The sequence below is a fragment of the Enoplosus armatus genome, chromosome 5, assembly GCF_043641665.1.
Source record: "Enoplosus armatus isolate fEnoArm2 chromosome 5, fEnoArm2.hap1, whole genome shotgun sequence".
Taxonomy (NCBI): Eukaryota; Metazoa; Chordata; class Actinopteri; order Centrarchiformes; family Enoplosidae; genus Enoplosus; species Enoplosus armatus.
In genome coordinates, this window is record NC_092184.1 from 4,352,885 (window position 1) to 4,364,908 (window position 12,024).

At 39.5% G+C, this 12,024-nt stretch overlaps 1 protein-coding gene across 2 annotated transcripts; it reads left to right on the forward strand.

Annotated features, from left to right (window-relative positions):
• The first annotated feature begins 18 nt into the window (after nucleotides 1-18).
• kctd14 (potassium channel tetramerization domain containing 14) lies at nucleotides 19-4,555 on the forward strand. 2 transcript variants are annotated; one of them, XM_070906333.1, is made up of 4 exons: nucleotides 19-122; nucleotides 2,288-2,512; nucleotides 2,684-2,818; nucleotides 3,764-4,555. In XM_070906333.1, exons 1-4 carry the CDS (start codon nucleotides 69-71, stop codon nucleotides 4,073-4,075), a joined length of 726 nt encoding a protein of 241 aa, XP_070762434.1. In that variant the 5' UTR covers nucleotides 19-68; the 3' UTR covers nucleotides 4,076-4,555. The 2 variants fall into 2 exon arrangements, with proteins under 2 accessions (XP_070762434.1, XP_070762435.1); XM_070906334.1 differs by having other exon boundaries at nucleotides 39-119.
• Nucleotides 4,556-12,024: the final 7,469 nt, after the last annotated feature.

Here is a 12,024-nt window from a genome sequence, read left to right on the forward strand (position 1 = left end):
CCCTGGCTCCTACCTGTGGAGCAGTGTAGGAAGTCCCAGCTCCCACCTGGACGCACACTGAAGTCGAGATGAGTTTGCCGGACTACAAATCATTTGAAAAACAGTCTTCACCCGCAGCTGCAGTAAGACAAAATACTTTTCCTATCACAGTTTGGGTTTTTAGCAGAGCGGTGAGAGCTAAACTGAACGGCCAGGTGGAGGACAGCGCAGACAGGTTAGACGCTTTCCCTCCGGCCTGCAGACTGAGCTCATTGTTACCTGCGGCTATTTGCTTTCCTTCTGGCGCTTTCATGGTCTGAAGGAGTTTGTTGAAGGCGGTTTTGAGAGCTGAGCTGTTGCGCAGGAGACTCCCGAGGATTATTAACTCCTTCGTTGTTTCTCAGAGAGAAATGTACTGTTTAGTCCAAGGCCAGTAGTTGAGTGAAAAGTACAACATTTCCTTATGATTGAGATCGGAGTAGAAGCATAAAGTAACATGGAGAAAAGAAACGGAAATACTCCAGTAAAGTACCTCAAAGTTGTCCAGAAGTTGTATTTAAATACTGTACTCGGTAAATGTGCTTAGTTACTTTCCACCTCTGATTTAATTAATTTAATTAACTCAGATTAATACCTCATAGCTTTTACAGGATCAGTGGTGGGCTACAATAAGACAGGGTGTATTATTATTATTATTATTATTATTAGCCTTCACATAAACTACAACATCAGTGAAATGTACCCGAGATAAAATAATGTTGTTGACTGCTGTTGTTGGTAATCCACAAGTGGAGTTTATACATTAGTTTGTTGTTTACACTCCAGTTTTACAGCCTTTATTATTGAATATGGATTTCACAGTTTTTCAAAAAGTGTGTCAAGTTTCCACAGCATATTAAAAGACACAAAACACTGTCTGGAGTTGTGACAAGTGTAGCAAGTCGGGTGTAGTCCTGTCAGCCTGCTGTCACTGCGGCTGGAAGGCTGTTTCAGGAAAAATTGGACTGTTTTTGTGACAGACAGCCGAGGCACGTGGTCTTATCATCCTGAGCAAATCAATATGCAGGTGACTCATGCTGACGCCCTTCCTGCACACAGTGTGTGTGTGTGTGTGTGTGTGTGTGTGTGAAAAAGTCACTGAGCTGCTGTGTTATTTAGCTGTGTGTGAGTGCAAGTACCGATGTTTTCACTCATTTAATGTACAGTATCAGTTATGTTCTGTGTAGTTTATACAATGCCAACAAATTATGTTCATTATTAATATTAATTAAACCTCAACTATTCAGAAATGTACGCTAGTTTGAAACTGTAGCCCACAGACTTCTGTCAATCACCACATTGAATTATTGGTTGAGGACTACTTAAGCTATAATATAACACTGTTGACCAGGTAGTAGCAACCACACTGGGCAAATTCTCATTCATACATTCATCATATGAATTTAATATTTTATCTAAATTATAGTCTGACTGATACTTGATTTTTGAGGCCAATAAGTTTGTAGTTGACTTTAAAAAGCCTGAAAACAATATATCAGTTTTTTTTCATGAACACATTTCTGATAGGGTTCACTTACATTTGATGATTAAAGAATTGTGACAAAGATACGTACAGAGCAGGACATTGGTTGAAACACATACTTGTGAGGGCTCTCTGGTGGACTCTAAACTACCTTAAACATACCTTTGTCATTTCTGCACTGCAACTTCATTAGAGCTGAAATTATTTGTCGCTTAACTGTCTATTAGACCATTTTCATAATTAATTAATTAATAATTTAAGTCAAACTGTCTGGTTCAGGCTTCTCAAATGTGAATATTTGTTGGTTTTCTGAGTCTTCTATGTTAACAAACTAAATATCTTTTGAGTTTTGGACTCAAAGCAAGACATTTGAAGACGTCAATTTGTGATTTTGATATTTTTTTTACTGACATCGTCTACACAATTAATTGAGACAATAATCATTATTTGCAGCCCTACATCTCATATGACTTATCTGTCTGTCACATATGCCAGTATGGACATGTCTGCAGTAAGCTAATGTCTCCTGTGTCCAGTGTCTGACACTCAGAATAAACTGGACTGGAAATCTGGACCTGCCTCTACATATACTACCTCACTATTACTTACTTATTCTTAAAGGTGCAATACATACATATATACTGTATATATAGACAAGCTAAGAGGAAACCATTACCACTTAAAACTCTCCAAAGCAGCAGTGCAGAAGCTTCGTCCAGACAGGAAACAAGAGGGAGAAACAACAGTTTCATGATGTTTAAATAAATAAATAATCTTTCCCCTCAGCCCTCTCCTTTTGTGCAGCTGAATGTCGGGGGTCACCTGTTCAGCACCTCTCTGAGCACGCTCAGGAAACATCCCGACTCCAAGCTGGCCGACCTGTTCAGCGGACAGCCCAAACTATGCAGCGACGCGCAGGGACGCTACTTCATCGACCGCGATGGTTCACACTTTGGAGGCATCCTCGAGTTCCTGAGATCGGACTGGCTGCCCACAGAGAACATCCAGGAGGTCTGAGTCCTGTAGTTTTATTTATTAAGTATTTTTAAGTAATCAGCCTGTTGTAGTATCAGTCACCCGCTTTAAAGAAAGCATGAAGGAGTCCTTGCTGATAGTTAACTGAGACAGAACTCCTCCTGTCGTGCTGCATTAACCAATGTGTGTGTGTGTGTGTTTCTGTAGGTTCACAGGGAGGCGGTGTACTACAACATCAAACCTCTGATCAAACGTTTGGAGGAAACTCCTCGGCTGTTTGGAGAGCTGGTGGGAAGGCAGCAGTTCCTCTCCAGGGTGCCGCACTACAAAGAAAACATCGAGGTCAGCTACACTCACTGATGAAGTGGCAACACAAAAACAAACTGCGTGCGTTTCTACTTCCTTTTTAATAGAAGTTGCATGTCAATTTACCAGCAACTCCGCTTCTATTTATTCCTGACAAATCCCAAACTTAGATGCATTGTTTTTTTCTGGAAAAGTGCAAAATTTGATATTTGCCTAAAATATCTGCGATTGTTGCTTTAACTTAAAGTAGATTCTTCCCATGTAACTGAAATCAGTTTGGCAGTAATCAGCTTCACGCTCTCAGAGTATATTTAATCCTGATTCCGCTGCTCTGGTTGGAGTCTTTGAAACAGCTGATGAGGCTTATGTGTTGTAGCTTGAATTTCTATTGTCATTATTCAGTCAGACATTGTGTTCTTGTTAGTCATTTTCTGTTTGGGGAAGGGGATTGTTTGTTTTACTCTATCCAATCACTAGAGAGAGGTGACTTTGTAATATATGTATGTAATATAAATCAGCAAAGCTGTAGCTCTACAAAGCTCTGAGTGTTCAGTTGTTTTACCAACAGTGATGGCAAACAGCAGTTAATGAGCACAACACATCATTTGAACAGCTGAAAAAAGTAGTAGTGGGTACTGTAGTATTACGAGCCACTCGAAATACCAAATTGACAGAGAAATGAAATGTGTTTGGATGAAGACAAAATGCCGTAATGTATCAAAACACTATGATTAAATTATCGTCACAACTCATGTTTGTTAAATGACACTGATGCAGCCACTTAAAGAAAACTTTCAAACATACATTTGCAGTGGAAAAATAGTTCGAGTGGCTATATTCAAGTGAAATCAGTGACACCAGCTGTCCATCGACTCCAGCCATGGATGCAACTCTTCACTTCTGAGATATTTTTCCTGTAATCCAAAATCCAAGTGATATATTTGGCTGTTGATGAACGCAGTAATTTCACTTTTCTTCCAGGTGCTGATTCGTATCGCCAGAGCTGAGGCAATCGCCGCCCGCCGCTCCACCATCATGATCTGCGTACTGCGGACGGAGGAGGATTTGGGTTTCTATGACAACGCCATCAACAGCCTGGAGGCGGATAAGGAGTCGGTGGTGACGTTTGGACCCTGGAAGGCCGTCCTGTCCGTTAAAGACCTGCTGGACTGTGTAAAGACGGACATCGAGAGTCAGGGCTACAAGGTGAGCATCCAGCCTCACGTCATGGAGAAGAGCTTCCTGTCCAGGAGCTACGACTACTTCTACAAACTCATATTCACCTGGTGGTGATGAGAGGGCTGCTTTTCTGTTTTCATTCGGAGCACAAGTGGAAACTGCACATACTTCAAGTTGCTGCAGTTTTCCAAAACATTCAATTCATGCTGCATGTCTATGTTAAAAAAGGATCTTGATTTTGAACACTAGCCATTTTAGACACAAGGGGTCAGTAAAGCACATGTATATTATGAATTTTAAAGGCACTGTGGTATAAGACAAAGTGATGGGTCCACCAAAGTTTTTATATATCCTTCCTTTCTTACAACAAAGACCTTTTATCTTAGATTTCATTTTAGGTGCTTATAAATATAGATATTGTTTCATATCCTGTGTAATGTCAATGGCATCATGTTTTACTGCTGCTAAACTTGAATAAACTTGAATAAAGTTTAGAAGTAGGTTGTTTAATCTGGTACCTTTTGTGCCCCAGATACAGGGGAATGGACATATTAACATTAACACCTGGACAATACAATGCAGCACTGCAATGAAAAGTACTTTTTTGAAGGGTATTATGTGTTGATATGATGTGTTGACTTCAACTCTACAGTCGTCTTTAAGGCCAAAGTTTGATGTGTTGTGATGATGTTATACAGGCGTTCATATATTGAGCCTCAACCCCCTGCAAATATGTTGGTGTGAAATACGTTGCAGTACCAGGGGAAATTCACTGAGGCAAACACTGCGTCATGTACACAACATCGGGCAGTCCTCGACCCAGATTAAAAGAAACATAAAGGTCACGAAGCACAAAAGCTGAAGAAGCATTTCAAGCGAAAGCGGAGTGATGGCGTCTGTGTTCACCACAGAACAGAGCAGGGTATCTAACAGCCAACGTTCCTGTATGTCAGGCCGTTTCCTGTGTGATCAGAGAGGAAAAAACAAGAGTAAACAGTGAGTACAAATACTGCAATACAATACAACAATAGTCTGTGGTCATGTCCATCAAGTGTCCTGCTGGTGTGTCCTTGAGCAAGGCAGAGAGTCAGTTCAGTGTCTGATAATAAATGTAAATACAGTCATGGAAAAAATTATTAGACCACCCTTGTTTTCTTCAATTTCTTGTTCATTTTAATGCCTTGTACCACTAAAGGTACATTTGTTTGGACAAATATAATGATAACAACAAAAATAGCTCATAAGAGTTTAATTTAAGAGCTGATATCCATTTTCAGATTTTTTTTGACAGCCATTTTCCATGGTTTTCTTGATAATAACCAAAATCACTTAAGTTCTTACATCAATAGCTATGACATTGTACTGCCAAAAACAGTGCTTTTAGGCATTCCATCTTTTCTTTTCTGTCTGTTTTAGTCACATGATACACACAGGAGTTAGTACTTGATTGCATAACCATTGTTTTTGATGACTGCAGCCATGCGTCTTGGCATGCTCTCCACCAGCTTCTGACATTGTTCTGCTGTCACAGCAGCCCATTCCTGTTGCACAAATTCAAACAAATTTGCTTTGTTTTTGGGCTTGTGGTTCTCCATTTTGAGTTTGATGATTTTCCACAGGTTTTCCATTGGATTTAGATCTGGTGATTGAGCAGGCCAAGGCATGGTTCGAATGTTCTGGTTCTCCATTCAGGCTTTAACTGACCTTGCCGTGTGGCAAGGGGCATTGTCTTGTTGGAAAATCCAGTCATTCGAGGCAGGAAAGAGTTTTCCAGCTGATGGAAGAAGACTGTTTTCAAGAGTAGCCCTGTACATGACCTGGTTCATTCGCCCTTCACACAATTGCATTTGCCCTGTTCCACCCATACTGAAACAACCCCAGATCATCACTGATCCACCCCCATGTTTTACTGTAGGGGCAAGACAGTCTGGTTTGTAGGCTTCTCCAGGCTTCCTCCTAACCAGTAAGTTGGCTGGAGTGGGCATCAACTCAAAATTGGATTCATCACTGAAGAGAACCTTAGCCCAATCATCAACAGTCCAATCCTTGTGATCCCTAGCAAAGAGTAAACGGGCCTTCCTCTGCCTTTCGTTGATGAAGGGCTTCTTCCGTGCCCTGTGTGACTTCAGACCAGCTTCAAGAAGTCGGTTTCGAACTGTCCTTGCCGAACAAGTCACATTTCTCGACAGTGCCCACTCATTTTTAAGGTCCCTGGAGGTCTGACGACGATTCCTGACACAGGAACGGATGAGTGCACGGTCATCTCGCGGGGTAGAAAGACGTTTCCTGCCTCGACCAGCTAGCAATTTGGTAGTACTATGTTCGGCTTGTTTTTTCTTGGTGTAATGAACGGCTGTCTTGGAGATCTTCAGTTTTTTGGCTACCTGTTTCTCACTCATGCCAATTTCCAGCAGTGCCAAGATGGCTGCCTTTGTGGCTTCACATAGTTCTTTTGTTTTAGGCATTATGTGAGAGCTGACAACTTCTGAGTTGTGCTACGGCTTGAATGTAAGCAGGAAACCACTCCAGGCCTTTGCATGTGCAGTGCTGCTTATGACATGAAATGGCCTCTTATATACCCTGGGAATACAATTAAGCTTAAGCATGTCAAATAGGACATAAAGTATTATGTAATCAGCTGCATTTTTTGTCGCGTTCATTGTATTCTTCAGGTAATATACCTTTAGTGGTACCAGGCATTAAAATGAACAAGAAATTGAAGAAAACAAGGGTGGTCTAATAATTTTTTCCATGACTGTACATACACATACGACATAACCTAAATTTAACGTTCACTGGGCAATTTCTGTATTTGATGGGCTTCAACTGATATTTCATTATGCTAATAAGATAAAATTAGAAGTGTTTGCTCCTGATTTTCAAACTTAGAAACATAGAAAGTGTCTGGAACTGCAATTAGAACATTTAAATGGGATATTGAAACTGACAACGGAAATGGATAACTTTTCAGGGTTAGCAGCAGAGTAACTCATCAACCCGGTGTGAATGAACACATTAGAGCTTTTAAATAAAGATTTCATTTAATCAAATCATTTATGAATGATTAGGTAAACTTGATGCTTCAAGGTTAAGTAACATTCTCGTCTGGGATCTTTTGTGTGAGAATGCTTATATGAGAAAACTGAATGCTGCAGGATTTTTCCTTGCAAGGGGGATGGCAATGTTGGTCTGAGAGTCGACCCACCACTTTGGTCCGGACTGAGATATCTCAACAACTATTGGATGGGTTATGTAGACATTCATGATCCCCAGAGGATCAATCCTACTGGCATTGCCTCTAGCGCCATCTTCAGATCAAAATTTAGATTTGCCCAATACTTTGGGTTGTGACTAAATACCTGCGAAACGAATGCCCTTCCCATCAGCCTCAACTGTTTAGAGCTGATTAGCAAAGGTTAGCATGCTATCACGCTAAACTAAGATGGTGAACATGGTGTCATGGTATCATACCTACTGAACATCAGAATCAGAAACACTTTATTGACCCCCGGGGGGAAATTATACAAGCATACAATTGTACAGCATGTTAGCACTGTCATTCTGAGCATTGTTTTTCATTGTTTTGCAGATGATGTACTTGTACTTGCTCTTGGTTCGAGTGGATGCTCAGTATTTTTTAATTTCAACAGAAATGTGTGGTCAAATAAAATTAAATCACACCAACAGCGTGGGAAGATTTAAAAATTAATTTTTGATCTCCACAAAATAATCAGGCCAAAGTGAGTTGCCGTCCTTTGTTCAAAGAAATTGAAGGTGTGGACATGCAAACCTACAGTATTTTCACCACAATGTGTCACAGTTACACTTCCTCTTAAAAACCCCACAAACAGAGAAAAGTAGCACACTGTTGCATTTCACACCTTCTATCCCATTTGAAATAAGTGACACTGATGAGTGACAATAAAAAAGGTCACAAGCTGGATGTTTTTTTTTATCTTTCTTTAATCTGAAAATGTCTCATTTTCCCCAGCAGGCTCTGAAGTGATAACATCTAGTGACAAAAACACTATTGTAATTATTCCCAAGATGTCAGTGGGTCATTTTAATGACAAGGAAAATTTCTAAACTGCAATTACCAGTTTCTCTTGTACTGAGCGACCTGAACAGTTGTTTGACAAAATAATCATTTACAATCAATCATCAATTGATCAATCAATTACTAGTTTTTGGCACTTTCACGCATTTAACGATGATCTCCATCTGCCTTTATCACCATCTGGAGAAGGCTGGTAAGTGGAGCTTTGATTATTTTCTCAAACTACTGTTTCTAAGTACAAGAATGAATTTTCACCCATAAAAAAGTGACAGTGGTGTATTGATGATTAAATAATTTGCCAGTGAATGTAATATATTTGTATTGATTAAATGTTGCCGGTCTCATCGCTCTGTGTGCTCTTTAATGACACACACTGTATACTGTATTCGAACAGGACACAATATTTTGTAATGTGTAATTACAAAATACTGAATATTGTGATGTTTGATATTTGTGTCCCTCATGACGAAGTAAGGATGAATGCTGATGTGTGTCTCACTGTGTTACATTCAGTTCAGTGTAACACAGGAAATGAAGACAGTCTTCTAGAAAGAACAGCAGCAGAGACGAACAGAGCTGCTGTAAAGGTGAAGACAGGCATGATGAGAGTGCTGCTGCTCACCAGCCTGCTTCTAACAGGTACGATTTATTTTCACCGTTCTCCGTTTCTCCGGTAAAAATACTCCATTACAAGTAGTCGACAGAAGTATAATCAAATAAATGTACTTAAAGTATCAAAAGTAATAGTACTGGTTCTGCAGAAAAAAAATACCCCTGTGACTGATACATTATATTATATGACGTTATTAGATTAATTACTGATTACTGATGCATCAATGTTAGAGCAGCATTTTACTTTCGCGATGGGGCTTTTAATTACTTTATATACACTAAGGTAGTTTAGTCCAGTGGTCCCCAACTGGGTCAAGTCCCCTCCAAAGGGTCACAAGATACAGCTGAGGTGTCGTGAGATGATTAATGGGGCAAGGAAGACGAACAAACAAAGTTCTGATATACAAATCTGTGTTCTTTTTTTTGGACATTTCTCTAATCTTTTTTTTGAAATATATTGGAAACATGTGATGCAAGGCCCCCAGTAGACGCTGTTTTTTTGTGACTGGAGGGGTCACAAGCCAAAAAGGTTAAGAACCACTAGTTCAATATTTAACAATGCATTGTATTTCATAAGTGTATTATTTTCTGTCATGTAACATCTTAATCTGAAAAGTACAACTATAGCTGTCAAATAAATGTAACAGTAAAAGTACAATATTTTCAGATGAAATGTTGTGTCGAAGTATAAAGCAGCATAAAATACCTCAAAATTGTACTTGAGTAAATGTGGATTTGGTTTGATTTCCATGTCTGTTTCTGATATTTGGTTCCAGTGTTTGGGTCTATGTTGGAGTCAAAGACCACTCATTTTAAGGTTTTCTTTTGTTGTCTCATAAATCTAGACGCCACTGATTCACACTTTTTTAGCTGCTGTAGTTGGCTGACTTTGGAGAGCTTCAGGAAGATTTTCTAGTTGAAAAATGAAACTTATATCAACACAAATAAAAACTCAAACAAACCTTAGAGTGATCCACAAAATTAGTTTTTCATTCGTTGTGTGGTTTAGCTCAAGACTTGATTGTGTTACATTTAGTTTTACGCCTCTTTTGCCTCTAAAAACTATTTTAATGAAAGTGCGAGAAGTAAAATTCACTCTTTGATTGAACTGCACACAACTTCTAGACATGCACAATGTGACACAAGTAGTCATTGCTTTGAATTAAGGGTTTAAGTCCTCCATGTCTGAGCAAAGTTTTAGTTTAAATAGTGGGGATTTATTTAAATTAGAAAAATAAAAATGATTTTGTTCTTTCATTTTTTGGATAGTTTAAATCTCACTTCGCTGTGTGTTTGTGTTTCCAGGTGTGAGGTGCGTAAAAGATACAGTGTTTATGTACAGCAGACTTGGAGGTGAAGCCCTCCTACCATGTAACAAACTGGTTTCCCCAGGTTCCCCCCAGGACTGCTCCAACATCTCCTGGACCTTCTACAAAGACGGTCAGGTGCGGTACACTTTGGAGGTCAGCGGGGGGCAGGTCATGGCGGACTCAGACAAATCCAGCCGCCTGTCCGTCACATCCAACTGCTCTGTCAGCCTTCGTGACCTCAGGGTCGACGACGCCGGCTCCTACGACTGTCTGGAGCATGGATCCACTGTCACTGACGTTTACCTCTCTCTCCTCACCATCACTTCACTTTCCACCATCACTGACCTACAGCCTGGAGGAAACCTCACTCTGAGCTGCATCCTGTTCACTTACTTCAATGCTGGGAGCTGCAGTTCATACTCTAACATGTTCAACCTCAGCTGGGCGGCGGAGGATGGTACTATGTTGCCCAAAAACAGCAGGTTTTTAGTTTTTTGTCATTTTTCTGTTAACAGTCACATTGAAAGTTGTGAAGAGTTGTGAAATAGTTAAATTTTTGAGGAAAATTACTTTTTATTTACCAAAATGTTCATCAATTTCAACTAATTATCAACCAAGGAAAGTAAGCAAAAGAAAAATAAATTAACAATAGTAATAATTAATATGACGGGTAACAAAAATCAACAATATCAAAGAAACCTAAATGTAACTCATATTTTGATTTTTAAAAGTAATTTAAAAGCATGAAAGCATTCAAAAATCTACTTACTTAAAAAACATTGAGAAAAAAATTTTTGCCAGGAAAAGAAAAGAAACAGATGAAAAGTTAGTAATGATAATATAAAAATCTAATTTTGACTTGACTTGCTGATGATTCTTTTTTTATTGTCAACAAATCCCATGAAAACCACAAAACCAACGCTCTCACCCACAAGTCCACTGGCTCTTACTGAATAAGCAAATCTGTAAAAATGACTTACATGTGTATAATCTAATTTTTAAAAAAGGCTCAGTAATTTCCTAAAACAGATGGTCCCTGTAGCTTTTAGCAAAAGCTGCTCAAACATTTAAATTAAATTTGGTGCCCTAGTGAGTATTTGGGGCAGCAGGGCGGTGTATGTGGAACTGAGTCAAAATAAACTACATTGTGTGGGTTCATGGTAATGAAGGAACATGTCACTCAGTGCAACAGAGGAATAAGATATATCAGGCTTTGAATACACTAACATTCCTTGTTAGTAGGTTCAATTCATTATTGTTTGGGGTATTCTCATGGGATTTGTTGACAATAAAATATAGAATATCACCCGGTTTATCCTATAATTACTCAAAAACAGCAAAATACAAAATGTATATAACATTAACTACTGATGAATGACAGCTGTGTGATGTTTCTCTGGTGATCTCCCCCCCGCGCAGGGATGAGCTGATTGTCCACACTCGCTGCAACATCACTCTGGTCACAAAACTCCAGAGCGAAGACAACAACAGAAAGTTGAGGTGTCAGGTGAACACCGAAGAAAACAGTAGGGCGACATTTCTGGACTTCACATCTACCTTCTTGTTTGAAAATCCTCCCACTGCCCAGAATCCTCCAGTTACATTGGAATGTCAAGTCCAGCTTCCCATCAGCCGCATCATGCTTTGTGTGTCTCTGACCGTCATGATAATCATAGTGGGATTCTTCACATGGAGAGGAGAGCGTAAGAAGGCCATAGCATTTGATGCCAGCATTGAGTTCCAGGAAATGAACTGACTGTTGATCACAGTATCTGTTCTTGTGTTATTTTTGGCTTTGAGCAGGATTTCTCTTCTGTTTCTGTTCCATGGCCCCATTTTCAAGCCCCAAATCCCCATAGATCCCACACATTTAGAGACGTGCTGTGCGCCACACTTCAGATTTTCTGCCAAGAAGCCAAACTTCACTTCATTTTACACATGAAGCTAAGCTAACAACAGTAGACTAATTCATGTGTTTTGGCAGTGTGTTGTGACAGGGTGGATTTCTGTATAGAGTGCAAAGTTTAATGCAAAAACAGAATGCTTTTATATTCTTTTATTTTCTACACAAAAATGTTGTTTTC

Coding starts and splice junctions, on each gene's coding strand:
- kctd14 (XM_070906333.1), top strand. CDS start 69: ATGAGTTTGCCGGACTACAAATCATTTGAAAAACAGTCTTCACCCGCA. Junction 123..2,287: donor AGTCTTCACCCGCAGCTGCA/GTAAGACAAAAT, acceptor CTTTCCCCTCAG/CCCTCTCCTTTTGTGCAGCT. Junction 2,819..3,763: donor ACTACAAAGAAAACATCGAG/GTCAGCTACACT, acceptor CTTTTCTTCCAG/GTGCTGATTCGTATCGCCAG.